The 14804-nt window shown below is 46.8% G+C and overlaps 1 protein-coding gene across 1 annotated transcript in view; it reads right to left on the bottom strand.

Annotated features, from left to right (window-relative positions):
* LOC136635829 (dynamin-like GTPase OPA1, mitochondrial) overlaps positions 1-14804 on the bottom strand; it is a gene marked incomplete at its 3' end in the record, with an annotated part of 65410 nt that overhangs the window by 21806 nt on the left and 28800 nt on the right. Inside the window, exons 7-14 of the mRNA XM_066610951.1 lie at positions 13324-13434; positions 6297-6350; positions 4253-4357; positions 3675-3761; positions 2520-2633; positions 2312-2392; positions 1645-1719; positions 1400-1471 (exon numbers count right to left, since the gene is read on the bottom strand). Coding sequence (XP_066467048.1) covers positions 1400-1471; positions 1645-1719; positions 2312-2392; positions 2520-2633; positions 3675-3761; positions 4253-4357; positions 6297-6350; positions 13324-13434 — 699 coding nt within the window. The remainder of the gene's footprint in view (positions 1-1399; positions 1472-1644; positions 1720-2311; positions 2393-2519; positions 2634-3674; positions 3762-4252; positions 4358-6296; positions 6351-13323; positions 13435-14804) is intronic.

The following is a 14804-nucleotide window of genomic DNA, read 5'->3' as shown; positions in this document are numbered from 1 at the left end:
CAAAGGTTATTGGACACCTACCTTCCCTAGCAGGAGTTGAGGCTGACCTGCTCTTGCAATTAACAAGTTCTTTCTAAGGTATAACTGACACAGGCTCTCCCAAAGTTTAAGCACCACTGCTTCTTGTCTCTCATGAATGGAAAAGATAAGCTAATTTTTGCCTTTTAGGGCACAGTGCACCACAAACAGATCATTGTCCCCAAGGGGCTCACAATCCAAGTGGTGAATATAATTGCACACAGAAAACAAAGGAGGGCAAGCTACAAAACCATCAGAATGCAGGTTCTTTTCTATCTACTAAAACATCCTGACCATTAATTTGCCCCGGGCCTCCACCTATTTTGCTTAGCTTCCATTCACCTCTCTCCATCCTAAAAACACAAAGGAATGAGTTAGATCCACATTCCAAACAAAAAAAAAATGTTTCTATTGGCAGCTGCCATGCCTGGTACTCAAATGGACTGCTGTGAGAAGGCCAGGCCAGCACAAAGATGGCAGGAGTCAAACAGATTATTCACGTGTCAGCTTAAAAGGCACCCAAAGGTAAGGTACAACGGACCAAAAAACAAACCCTGAGTCACTGAACATTCACAAAAAAACAGCAATAAAAACAGGACAACCACCGGCAAGTTACCTGCCATGACTTTAAAATGTCAGTCAGTTTTCACTCTGGCCCTAAATTCCGTTCATGAGACAGCAATTGAGCTGGTGGGCCAATTCCACAGCCACAGGACCTCAAGGAAGGGAGAGTGTCTTGTGCCAGGTCCCACGTGGGAAGTTCTCCCTTCACCCCAGGAAAGAACTCAGAAAAAGCCATCTCCAGCCAGTCTCCAAAGAGAAGAGCCTTCCTAACATCCAGCTAAGTACCGTATCTGAGAATAAGCTCTCTCTCTCTCCTTTTTGTTACCATGAACCTTAAGTTGCCCCACAGCACTGCCATCTCTCATCCGTCCACGTCCTTCTCAAAGAGAGAGGCCTAGAAGGAAGCACTGGATGTCTGTTGGCATGCTCCCCCCCCCCCCGAGAATTTGTGTGAGCCTTCTCCTCTCATCCACTCCCACAGCTGCCGTTTCACATAAAATCAGCAGCACTCCCACTTCACAGCAGTGAAACTGAGGCAGAGGGAGTGGTGCTCATGGTCAACTAGGGCGTCTACAGCTGAACAGGGAGTTGCATTGCATCTTTGAAGCCCCAGTGCAACATGTTACCTGTTGGAGAGGGTCACAGAGTGCCTGCTCTGCATGCAGCAGGTCCAGGCCCACTCTCTTAGCCTCAAGGCGAATGCAGTGTCACTGGCAGTTAGCATATTGCAGACAATGCAGAGCAAGACCAAGTGGCAAGTGGAAATCAGCTTCAGTGTTTGCTGGAAAAGCACTTGCTTAGAGCAAGGCATACTCACGCTAATGACACCTGGCAAATCCACCAGCACCATCCGCTGCAGGCCAGGACCTTTAACGCTCAGAGAAATCGTCTACAGAGGAAAGGAAAGAAGAGGGGTCTCCACACAAGGAAGTCACGGGAGCTTTAATACAAGCTTTCTTCCCAGAAAAAGGCAAGGCTTCTGAATGCCCATTCGAATGCACTCTGTGCCACACCATTTGGACACAGGAACATATCCCCGGGGACACTGACAGTGGGCCTCACCTCGGAGCTGACAGTGCAGCCCTCCCGCACGCTCTTCTTCATTCGGATCTCAATCTCATTTCGTAAGGCTGCAAGCTGCTTGACACAAACAGAAACAGTGAAAGCAGGAGACGATGTGGCAATGTGAACACGTGTGTGTTTCATCCCTTTTACTGACTCAAGAGAGGACAAGGTTCACAGCCACCTGGGTCCCTCCACCACTGGTGGGCTGAACTCAGGTGCAGCCACAACTTCCCAATTCCTGGGGCTGAGCAACTGCTATTTGTTCAGGGAGAGCACATGAGAGCAGCTCAAACCTCCTCCCTGGTATGGAAGGAGCTGGCACAGCAGGAGGAGGGGCAGCATCCACATCTGCTGCAGACAGAGTTGGCACATATTTGTACCCTGCTCTTCCTCCAAAGAGCACAGGGGCAAGTGGGGGGTAAATTCTGGGAATCAAGCAAGGCGGACCAGTAACAGCATTCCACAATGGCTGGGAGGGGCAGGATTTGAACCCCAGACTCCTTAATCCATGCGCAATATTCCAGTCATGTGCATCTCTCTGTTTACACCATTAAAATTCATCTTTCGCTGATCAAGAAGCCTCCTCTCTCACGCCTGCTCACATGGTTCATTCAATTTCCCAGCAAAGTTAGTGCTTTTCAAGAAATCATTTATCATCACTTACGTCCTCCTCTTTAGTCAGATCAAACTCTCGAGAACTGTCCTTGAACACAGCCACGTGGTGAGGACCTTCACTCAGGGTGACCTAACAGCCAAAGGAGAAATGGTGCAGCTGATAAAGTAAATCTTCTAGGAATACTGAAGCACGGGGAACCTCCATTTCTAAAGGATGCACTTTCTAGTGGATCACTTTGACACTCCAATGTCCTTACCTTAACAGGTGAACGAGTCATCATTTCTCCAGAGCCACGAGGGAAAATCCGAGCCTGAGCTATCATTTCAAGGACGCTGGTTTTTCCAGCACTCTGATCTCCAACCACTACAACCTAAGTAGAAAATGTCAAAGTCACGGGTTTTAAAACTGACCATCCTTCTTTTTAGCAAAATACACATAGATTAAGCCAACGGCTGCAGAACTGCAGGGATTCTATGTGTCATCCTCATCGCAGGTCTTCTATATTCAGGTTCCCCAGCAGGGCATAATCTGGCTTGCAAGCACAAACCTTCCTGCAGAATAACTTCAGTCCAACTGCCCAGAGGCTAGACCAGTTGGACAGACTTTTCAAAACCCTCTCATGAACGTCCCTCCCACGCATGACCCCAGCGAGAGTGCTGCACACATGCTGCCATTCAGGAATCTCTTTGAGCAGGTGCCATTAGTCTTTTGTGCCCTCCTGGAAGGACACACATTAATGGGAAGTAAACACAGGAGTGCACACCCACAACCACCAAAGCTCCAAGCAACTGGTCTTATAAGTTAGGTTGCCTCCTTTTCCTTGTTTCTATTCAATAAAAAAGCTATATATTTTGAAAACTGTTCTATGGTTACTGGCAGCCTAACCAAAGACACCTTGTGGCTATTTGCTCCAGGATGCAGTGAACAGCCCCACAACAGCCCTTCACTGCACCCTTGTATATTGGTCTCTCTGGTCACTGTGCCCAAATCCCCCCAACTTGATCTGAAGCCTGGACCAAGCACACCTGGACCCAAGATAGCGTATTTGCCTGTGTGGCAGCAGATGTGTGTGCGGGCCACAACTGCCACTTTTTCTCCCCCTTTTAAATGCCACAAACCACACCAGAATTCATAACAGAAATGGTTTCCTACTTGGTAGAGAAAGCAAAGTTTTCCAAAAATATATCATTTTGTAGGCAATGATCCCACTGCATTTATCAAAACATACACACCCACAAAGCTAATCAGAAATTTTCTTAAGATGTCCCAAACCCTGATAACGTATGGCCTGTTCATGATTTAAAAACCAGTGCTGGACATTCATGAGCAGTTCCCCTTGCTCATGGCCAGACCTGAAGACATTAAGCTACACCAGCCTTCCCTGCAAATGCAAAGCTTGTTGCCCACTTACCCGAGGGAGATGATCTTGAGTATTATAGCTGGCATCATAATCTGACAGGATGTCCAGGACTTCAGAATACATGTCAATCAAAGATTTCTAAGGAACAAAAGCCAGTGTGAGCCTGAGTCACAGCCAAGCAGGGGAAAGGGGAGCACACAGAGGCCTGCTCTTAAGTCTGGCACTGCAGTCTCATCTCAGAGCTCCACTGCGGTGGAAGGTGCAGCCGCAGCAACTGGCCTGTTCATGAGGTGCAGGATGCTGCTTGCGGAGCACCAACAGTCTCATCCAGCCAGAGGATCCCAGGATTAAAAAAAAACTAGGGGGAATCTCATGTTGGGTCCAAGATATCCAGAATCCAAAACTGGTATCTTGGAAGTGACCAAGGACCTCATAAGGGAGATGCCAATTGCACAAGAATACACTTTCATTAACCAAAATAAAATCCAAAGGAATTCATGTGCAAGAGCCTTGACTGAAACCTGGAGAGCTGCTGCCAGTTAGCCTAGAGAGAACAGAGCAGGATGAACCAATAAGGATCTGACTCAAGCAATCGATCTGAGAAGCCATGCAAGTTTTGCCTGCTGTACCTTCAGCTTCCTCTGATGAATGCCTTTGTCATCCTTCTGAAGCACAATCTTCCTTAGCTCTTTATTCTCCTTCTCTAAACGCTCGAGCATTCGTTGATATTTCAGCTGCAAATATGAAATGGAGAGAAAGGAGAACAAATCAATGTACATTTGACTAGAGAGAGAGTGAGGGAGGAAAAGAAGTAATCACTGAAGAATCTGCCCACAGAAGAGAAGAAGCACAGAACTGCACACATCCAGAATTTTAACCAGAAATGACAACACCAGACGACAATATCACATTTCCTTAAGTGACCCAAAGCCTAAGCGACCACCAGAATAAAAATGCCACATTTACTTTAGCTAATACAAAATGTTAAGTGCTTCAGGACATTTTGCTTCCTTGAACATAAGAGCATAAGAAGAGCGCCACTAGATTAGGCCAAAGGCCCATCTAGTTCAGCTTCCTGTATCTCACAGTGGCCCACCAAATGCCCCAGGGAGCACACAAGACAACATGCACAACCTGGATCCTGGTGCCCTTCCCTGCATCTGGCAATCAGAAGCAGCCTGCCTCTAAAACCAAGAGCTTGCACATTCCTGCTATGATTTGTAAGCCGTAATGAACTTTTCCTCCACAAATTTGTCCAATTCCCTCTTAAAGGCATCCAGGCAAGATGCCATCACTCTTCCTGTGGCAAAGAGTTCCACAAACTAATCATAAGCTGGGAAAAGAAATATTTTCTTCCGTCTGTCCTAACTCTCCCAACACTCAACTTTCGTGGATGTCCCCTGGTTCTGGTGTTATGCGAGAGGGAAAAGAGCGTCCACTCTATCCATTCCCCTGCATGATTTTGTATGTCTCAATCATGTCCCCCCTCAGACGCTTCTTTTCTAGACTGAAGAGGCCCAAACGCTGTAGCCTTTCCTCATAAGAGAGGTGCCTTAGCCCAATAATCATTTTGGTTGCTCTCTTTTGCACCTTTTCCATCTCCACTATATCCTTTTTGAACACACTGGCCGTAGTTTCCTCTTCTCAGAGAAAGAGTCTCTTGCTTTCATTTTTCACATTTTATGCCACCCTCCCTCCCTCCAAGGAGCTCAGGTTCCTCCTCTCCCAATAACCCTGTGAGGTAGGATCAGCTGAGAGATTGTGACTGGCCCCAGATCACCCAGGAAGCTTCATGGCTGAGCGGTGATTTGAATCTGGATCTTCCAGATCTAACTCCATACCATCCTGGCTCTATATACACCTCTGTATTTTACAGAACCAGGATGATGTAGAGTTAGGGATCTGGAAGATCCAGATTCAAATCCCCGCTCAACCATGAAGAAACCCTTAAAAACATAATCTCTATAAATCACAATGAACCCAATCCTTCCTCAGGAAAGTCCATCTTGATTAAGTGAAAAATGCAGCTTTCAGCATTTCTGATTTCAGGAGTAGGAGGCACACACAAATATCAAGATCTAAACATTTTATTGCAAGCAACCAAAACACACCCTGTCAGGTGGTGTTCCAGAAACAGAGGTAAAGTCACAACTCCCTTTGGGTTTTTTCAAATATTTGAGATAGAAACACAAGTTAAAAAGTGAAATTGAGGGCATTTAATTTTTCCTTTAAGGCAGAAAAGCTTGTTTATTTCACGCTACATTCAAAGTGCATTTGCCAGAAATAATCTTCTTGTGCTTCGAACTCTGCAGTGTTATAAGACACAATTAGAACTGAATGAAAAAGATAATTAAAACTGGAGAATCGAGTTAGGATGTTCTTGCCAAAGTTAAACAATGGAATTACATTCAGATACGTAGTCCACTGATTAGAGAGAATGCATGGCCTCACATACATGGCCAGAACTACTTCCCCCACCCCACCAGCATGATCGCACATGAATGGCACACCCCAGGCAAGCATCCCTGGATGTTAAGTATCATGTGCTCCCAAGATCTTGGTTTCAAAGGGCTGGTAGATATTTGTCCTGTTGCAGACAGTGGACTCACAATGCACATACAATTCATTTGGTAACAAGGAACTTTAGCTTTACTGCCAACAAGACTCCCATACCTGAGTGCGCAGGAGTTCTTCCTGGAGCTGGTCAACCTTTTCTTTGTCAGAAACCTGCAACACCAAAGAACAGAATTGTGAATGGCTTGTCTTACATTCAAAACGCAACAGATCCCAAAGCAGGAGTTGAAAAATCACTGATTTCACAAGGACTGTCCAGTCAAATCCTCTTGTCAGATCAGTAGCTTGGGGCAGAAAGAAACCCAATGGAGGCGCATATTCACCATATTATTTTGAAACAGCATCTCGTACACTCATATGCCACATCTTGGAAAGAAGGGCAGCACTTTTTGCTATTATGTTAAGCCTTTGTGTATCTCTGTACATTTCCAGAACGTGATTTGCTCAGGTCTCGTCAAGAAACTTATTTATTTAATGAGGGAACATTTCCATCACAAAAGCAAAACTTTGGCTTAGTTCTGTGTGCTCTTAAGTAACTCCCTTTGAACTCACAGCAGGCCTTACGAGTGGACTGATGCAAGTCCTGAAATGGTAGGAACCAGCTTAAGCACAGAACAAAGGAGAGCCACTGCAAATGTCAATTCTGTATCATCCACTTTACACAGCACTTTTGCCTCAGTTTCAGCTGGCACAAAGCTACAAAGAGAAAAGGAATAGGAGAGTGAGTGACTACACTGGAACTAGCGCTAGCATCCAATCACAGCCCACTCGCCAATCCTGCTCCAAGCACACCAAGAAATTGGAGTCAACCTCCTCTGAAAGTTTCTAAAAAAATGTTTTTTTAAAAAACACCAAAAACATGGAACAAGAGTATCTCTTTCTACTTCGGAAAGGGTAGCTGAGACCACCCCTCACCAAGAGAGGCAAGGATCTTTTCCAAAGCAAGAAGTCTGTCAAAATGGAAAGATCCCCAATTCTGCAAAAACTGTTTTGCAATTTGGGGACGGAATGGGGCCTTCCATTTACGTTAAGGAAGGGATAGAATCCAGCAAAGTAGAGATTGAAGGCGGGTTTGACTCCACCATAGAATCTCTGCGGGTTAAATTACCAGGCCTCAGGAGCGATGTAATACTGGTGGGGTACTATTGTTCTCCAGATCAGAAATCGGACCTTGAAATGAGGAAACAAGGAGGGACAGGGTTGTAATCATGGGGGACTTCAATTATCCTCATATAGACTGGGTCAATTTGTGTTCTGGTCACAAAAAGGAGACCGGATTCCTTGACATGCTAAATGACTGTGCCTTAGAGCAGCTAGTCATGGAGCCCACCAGAGGACAGGTGACTCTGGATTTAATATTGTGTGGTACTCAAGACCTGGTTAGAGATGTCAATGTTACAGAGCCATTGGAGAACAGTGATCATGCTGTGATTCGTTTCTACATGCACGTTGAGGGAAGAATACCGGGCAAATCTCTCACAAAAACCCTTGACTTCCGACGAGCAGACTTCCCTCAAATGAGGAGGCTGGTTAGAAGGATTTTGAAAGGGAAGGTAAAAAGAGTCCAATCTCTCCAGAGTGCATGGAGGCTGCTTAAAACAACAGTTATAGAGGCCCAGCAGAAGTGTATACTACAAAGGAAGAAAGGCTCGACTAAGTCCATGAGGATGCCTGCATGGCTAACCAGCCAAGTTAGAGGGGCCGTAAAGGGCAAGGAAGCTTCCTTCTGTAAATGGAAGTCTTGCCCTAATGAGGAGAATAAAAAGGAACATAAACTGTGGCAAAAGAAATGTAAGAAGGTGATACAGGAGGCCAAGCGAGACTATGAGGAACGCATGGCCAGCAACATTAAGGGGAATAATAAAAGCTTCTTCAAATGTGTTAGAAGCAGGAAACCTGCCAGAGAAGCGGTTGGCCCTCTGGATGGTGAGGGAGGGAAAGGGGAGATAAAAGGAGACTTAGAGATGGCAGAGAAATTAAATGAGTTCTTTGCATCTGTCTTCACGGCAGAAGACCTTGGGCAAATACCGCTGCTCGAACGGCCCCTCCTGACCGAGGAATTAAGTCAGATAGAGGTTGAAAGAGACGATGTTTCAGACCTCATTGATAAATTAAAGATCAATAAGTCACCGGGCCTGGATGGCATCCACCCAAGAGTTATTAAGAAATTGAAGAATGAAGTTGCTGATCTCTTGACTAAAATATGCAACTTGTCTCTCAAAACGGCCATGGTGCCAGAGGATTGGAGGATAGCAGATGTCACATTGATCTTTAAAAAGGGAAGGAGGGGGGGACCCAGGAAACTATAGGCCGGTCATCTATACCGGGTAAGATGGTGGAATGCCTCATCAAAGATAGGATCTCAAAACACATAGACGAACAGGCCTTGCTGAGGGAGAATCAGCCTGGCTTCTGTAAGGGTAAGTCTTGCCTCACAAACCTTATAGAATTCTTTAGAATGTCAACAGGCATGTGGATGTGGGAGAACCCGTGGACATTATATATCTGAACTTTCAGAAGGCATTCGACACGGTCCCTCACCAAAGGCTACTGAAAAAAACTCCAATCAGGGAATTAGAGGGCAGGTCCTCTCTAGATTGAGAACTGGTTGAGGAACAGGAAGCAGAGAGTGGGTGTCAATGGGCAATTTTCACAATGGAGAGAGGTGAAAAGCAGAGTGCCCCAAGGACCTGTCCTGGGATTGGTGCTTTCCCACCTGTTCACAAAAGATGTGGAGTCAGGGTTAAGCAGTCAGCTGGCCAAGTTTGCAGATGATACCAAACTTTTCCGAGTGGTGAAGACCAGAAGAGATTGTGAAGAGCTCCAAAAGGATCTCTCCAAACTGGGAGAATGGGCAGAAAAATGGCAGATGCATTTCAATGTAAGGAAGTGTTCTGGGTTCAGATCAGGAGAGAGATCTTGGGGTACTGGTGGACAGCTTGATGCAAGTGTCAACTCAATGTGCAGCAGTGGTGAAGAAAGCTAATTCCATGCTTGGGATTATTAGAAAAGGTATTGAGAATAAGACGGCTAATATTTTAATGCCGTTGTACGAATCCATGGTAAGGCCACACCTTGTGTCCAGTTCTGGTTGCCACATCTCAAAAAGGATATAGTGGAGATGGATAAAGTGCAAAAGAGAGCAACCAAAATGATTACTGGGCTGGGGCACCTTCCCTATGAGGAAAGGCTACAGCGTTTACATAAGAACAGCCCCACTGGATCAGGCCATAGGCCCATCTAGTCCAGCTTCCTGGATCTCACAGCGGCCCACCAAATGCCCCAGGGAGCACACCAGATAACAAGAGACCTCATCCTGGTGCCCTCCCTTGCATCTGGCATTCTGACATAACCCATTTCTAAAATCAGGAGGTTGCGCATACACATCATGGCTTGTACCCCGTAATGGATTTTTCCTCCAGAAACTTGTCCAATCCCCTTTTAAAGGCGCCTAGGCTAGACGCCAGCACCACATCCTGTGGCAAGGAGTTCCACAGACCGACCACACGCTGAGTAAAGAAATATTTTCTTTTGTCTGTCCTAACCCGCCCAATACTCAATTTTAGTGGATGTCCCCTGGTTCTGGTATTATGTGAGAGTGTAAAGAGCATCTCCCTATCCACTCTGTCCATCCCCTGCATAATTTTGTATGTCTCAATCATGTCCCCCCTCAGGCGTCTCTTTTCTAGGCTGAAGAGGCCCAAACGCCGTAGCCTTTCCTCATAAGGAAGGTGTCCCAGCCCCGTAATCATCTTAGTCGCTCTCTTTTGCACCTTTTCCATTTCCACTTTGTCTTTTTTGAGATGCGGCGACCAGAACTGGACACAATACTCCAGGTGTGGCCTTACCATAGATTTGTACAACGGCATTATAATACTAGCCGTTTTGTTCTCAATACCCTTCCTAATGATCCCAAGCATAGAGTTTGGAGCTCTTCAGCCTAGAAAATAGGCACCTGAGGCAGGACATGATTGAAACATACAAAATTATGCAGGGGGTGGATAGAGAGACGTTCTTTTCCCTCTCACACTGCGTCCAGTTCACATAACAGCAGGACATCCACTAAAATTGAGTGTTGGCAGAGTTAGGACAAACAAAAGAAAATATTTCCTTACCCAGCGTGTAATTAGTCTGTGGAACTCCTTGCCACAGGAAGTAGTGATGGCACCTTGCCAAGATGCCTTTAAGAGGGGATTTGACAAATTTCTGGAGGAAAAGTTCATCACAGGTTACAAGTCATGGTAGGTATGTGCAAGCTTCTGGTTTTAGAGGTAGGCTACCTCAGATTGCCAGATTCAGGGGAGGGCACCAGGATGTAGGTCTCTTGTTGTCTTGTGTGCTCCCTGAAGCATTTGGTGGCCACTGTGAGCTACAGGAAGCTGGACTAGATGAGTCTTTGGCCTGATCCAGAGGGGCTCTTCTTATGTAGGTGGACTGGGGACTGGCAACAAATGTCAAAGGCAATAGTTGCCAGCCAGCAGGACACCAAATTTTCGGAACTCTCTCTCTCTCTCAAGAAGAACAATTCCTGAAGTGGGTACTCCTAAGAACTGCTTGAAGTAGATATGCACGCAGGAACTAAGACTCTTGACTTAGAAGGCTCAATATTTAACAACAAAAATAAAAATTATTATTAGCAGCTATGTTTTCTATTTAACAGTAATAAGGAATTTAACACCAACTGAATTTAGCAAGCATTATATGAACTTGCCTTCAGTCTCTCAAACAAACCTTTAACTCCTGCATTCCTGGATCCAGGACTTTCCTTTCATCTGTGGAGGTCAACTGGTTGTCCAAGTTGTCCATGTACTCTCACATCACTCCAGAATTTCAAGTAACCAAAAAGGGAGCATTTTTCAGCATGAGTGATTGGCCGGCAGCCCAATCCTATGCATGTCCACTCAGAAGTAAGTCCCATTAGAATCAATGGGGCTTACTTCCAGGAAAGTGCAGATAGGATTGAGCTGCTAATCAGCTGTGGCTGTTTCCATTCACACCACCTAGATGAAAAAAGGGATGCCATACCAGAAAGCTCCTGCTTGGCTCAGGCCAGCTCCACAGAGCCCTCAAGGGACACTGCTGGACAGCAGGCCTATCCTGTCCTCTTCTTGCGAATGGCTTGTCTGTTACACAGATGGCTGGAATGAGCACTGCCATGCAAATAGCCAAGAATGTGCTTGCCACACAGAGCAAAAGCACGAAATGTGGGACCCGAAAGAGCTGCCTCAGCCATGTCACTCCTGGACACAGACAGGGAGGGGACACGGCCTTTTTCTGTGTCAGACCACAGGTCCATGACTTGCAGTGAAGATCCAGGGGCTCTGGGAGGCAGAAAGACCTTCTTAGCACCTGCTACCTGGAGATAGTGGGGTCTGACGTGCCAAGCACATGCTCTGCCACAGAGCCAGGGTCACTCTGGCAAAAAGGCTGCACCACTATATCAAGAGGCTGGAGCTCCACATCTGGCACTGTGTAAGGACCAAGGATGGGAGGCACAGGCATGAAGGAGAGGCTGGGGCTTGGATCCTCCCAGGGAGAGACAAACAGCTGCATGCTCAATGGCGAGAGGAGGAGGGGGATGGGATCAGCACTGCTCTGAACCTCATACAAGTCCATTCTTGGTGTAAGCCTCCCTGGGCACCTTCTCAGTTAATAATGGAAGGCTAATATCAATGTCTATCACTTGTCAGGCTGCTTTCCTCTATGCCCAGTCTGGATTCACTCACCTTTCCACTTCCAAATGCCTTCCTTCAGGAGTTTAAAAGTCCATGGGACTGAAACATATTTTCAATTCCAAAACAATCAAATAATTATTTGCAGGATGCAACCCCCTATTTGCAGATACCAGACCTGACTTATGTGGCAAAAACTCTTTGATGCCAGCATAAAATCCACAGCTTTCAGGGACGGCTCCAGCCTGGCTACCAACAAGGAGAAATAAATTGCTTTTCTGACTGTTGCCTGAAGGTATTTCTATGCTGGCAGACATATCGCTCCCAGGGTGAGCCAGTGTGATGCAGCACCTTGGAACTGGGCCAGGATGACAAGGAGACCAGACTCTGATCCATGCTGAGCCACCATACAGCTCTGTGGTCGGCCCTTGACAAGCTCAGCACAGCAACTGGACAGGGTTGCTAAAATGCTGTGTGAGGTGGTGGTGGTGGTGGTTGGGATGCTACTGCATGAAGCTGGCTTCACTGAACACTGAACACAATTATCAGGATAATTACCACGTGTTGACTTACAACTGCAGCATTTGTATGGTGCTTTCGGTATCTGCGACGCAAACTGCTTCACAGAGACCGTCTTGATGCAGACCTTGCTATAACCACATACGGTTAACATTATTTTTCCCATACTGCAGATGGGAAAAACAGAAGCCAAGAGGGAGTGTTGCGAGAACTCATGGCAGAGGCGAGACGTGAGCCAGGGAAGTCCTGATTTGCCACTGAGTCTCTCTCACTGCACCAGCTCGCTCACAGCCGAGTGTGCAAGCTGCTTCCTGCACAGAAAAGCAGTGTCTGCAACAGCAGTTGTTTCACAAGAGGAACATGCATTTGTCCACACACCCACAGAGAGAAGTGTGCCATTTCATGCTAGTCATATGAACTAGCCAACCAGTCAGACTTTTTTTAAAAAGATGTCCAACTCTCAAACCCCTAACAGCAGCTCTGCTAGATCAGGTCAGGGGTCTCATCTGCAGCTAGCAGTGCTCACTCAGGTGCTTGCAGGAAGCTCATAAGCAGGGCCAGAGGTAAAACAGTCCCAGCCCTGTCTGAGCCTAACATCCAATACCAAGGAGCCAGCCTCTGGTTGCTCCAGGACAAGCAACTCAGCAGAAAGACTGATTAAGCAGTATTTCCCACTATGAACACCCTGTTGGAATCAAGCCACCACATTGGGACCCCCCCCCCCATCTCTATATTAAAAGACAGAGCTATGGGGAAGCTGAATCACACGTTTCCCTTCCAAGCCACGATTTGCCAGATCACCATCAGGGCCCGCAACCAGAGTTTGATCAGGGATTTATTGAAAGGGGTGAAATCAAAGCAACTGAATAGCCTGAAGTGTAGGTATATGCGCAGAGGAGAGGATTAGTGCATCCAGAGGACCCCCCCATCATCACCTTTCGCTTCTGCTGGGAGGAGCCTGGGCCATAGTGGTCGGTGGCTCTGCGCGCCTCCTCTTCATGCTGCTGAATTTGCTGCTGCAAGAGAATGAGTTCGCCAAGCAGGCCCTGCCACAAGTTTACAATGAAGGGGAGAAGGAAAAAAAATGGAAGTGAGGGAGAAACAAAGTTAAACCAAAGGGTACAACATAAAGATAGGAGCATGGGAAGGAATGAGTAGATCAGCTCTAACAGACAAGAAACCTAGAAAAACCTTCATACCAATGTTACTGCTGCCTGAGAACATTTAAGGACTGAAGGAGGCTTTAAATGCTGAAGTTGGGGGGTGGAGTGGGAAGAAATTTGTCTCACAAGAGAAATATGTTAAAAGCAGTGTTCCCAGATAGCTGACAGCTGTAGAACAAGGGGGCTTAAGAAGAATATGGGGCCAGAAAAGAGAGAGCGAGAAGCCCTGTGTTCCGGTTTCTAATATGAAGAAGACAACCTATCAATTCCCCAGACAATCCCCAGTTGGTTGTGAAAGCTTTAAAAATATGCAAGAACTAAAATTAGTTCTGTGTCACTGGAAAGGTTCACATCAACACAAGGCCTTCATATTTTAAGTGAGCAAATGCAACGGTTTTATGCCGTAGATGTGTACAGAACACTATACAACAGTGGTTTTCAAACTGGGGTGTCGCGACGCTCCAGCCTGAAGGCCCTGGCCTCTGCCTCTTAAGGGGCGGGGCAGTGAGGAGGAAGCGCATCTCTAACAGGGCTGCAGCAGCCATACTGGGGTGCGGAGAGTCCTGTGCGAGCAACTGCAAAGAGCTTCTAAAAGTGAAAGTGAAGCGATCACGCTCCACTTCCAGTTTTGCGGAGGTGGAGTGCGATCACTCCACTTTCACTTTTGACGACCTGGGGAGCCCAGCAGATGGTCACGCAGGACTCCCTGCACCCCAGGGAGTGCAACCCAGTGGATCCCAGTCCCTGCAGCCCCAATAGCAACGCAATCCTGGGGATCGAGTCGCTGCCTCCTCCCCACCCCACCAAGACTTACTGCGGTTCAAACTCTCCCTGAGAATTTGAAAACCGCTGCCATACAGTTAACCCAAGCTCTATGAAGATGCGGGACTTTCACTCACTTGAATGCTCTTCAATAACAACATGATTAGAAAACAACTCTAGAACCGCTGCACCTCAACAAAAACAAAACCAAACAAAGACAGAGCCTGACAAAACTAACTTCAGGCTGCTGGGAGATGCAGGAGGATGCATGACGACGGCAGAACACACACACCAGGATTGGGACTAGAGCCTTTGTAAAGGAAAGGATACACAACAGTCGGGCAAAAACATGTCCATTGCGTCTGTGACCACGAAGTTTCATTTGCCCAGGGGCTGCTCTGAACTGGGTGGCTGCCTTGGGGAAGGGCCAGACCTAGTGGGGGAGAGCATGTTGCACATACCAAAGGCCCCGAGTTCAGTCCCGGGAAGCA

This window comes from Tiliqua scincoides, unplaced genomic scaffold, assembly GCF_035046505.1.
Source record: "Tiliqua scincoides isolate rTilSci1 unplaced genomic scaffold, rTilSci1.hap2 HAP2_SCAFFOLD_105, whole genome shotgun sequence".
Taxonomy (NCBI): domain Eukaryota; kingdom Metazoa; phylum Chordata; class Lepidosauria; order Squamata; family Scincidae; genus Tiliqua; species Tiliqua scincoides.
Note: the sequence above shows the minus strand (reverse complement) of the source record. Positions and strands in the feature narration are given on the sequence as shown.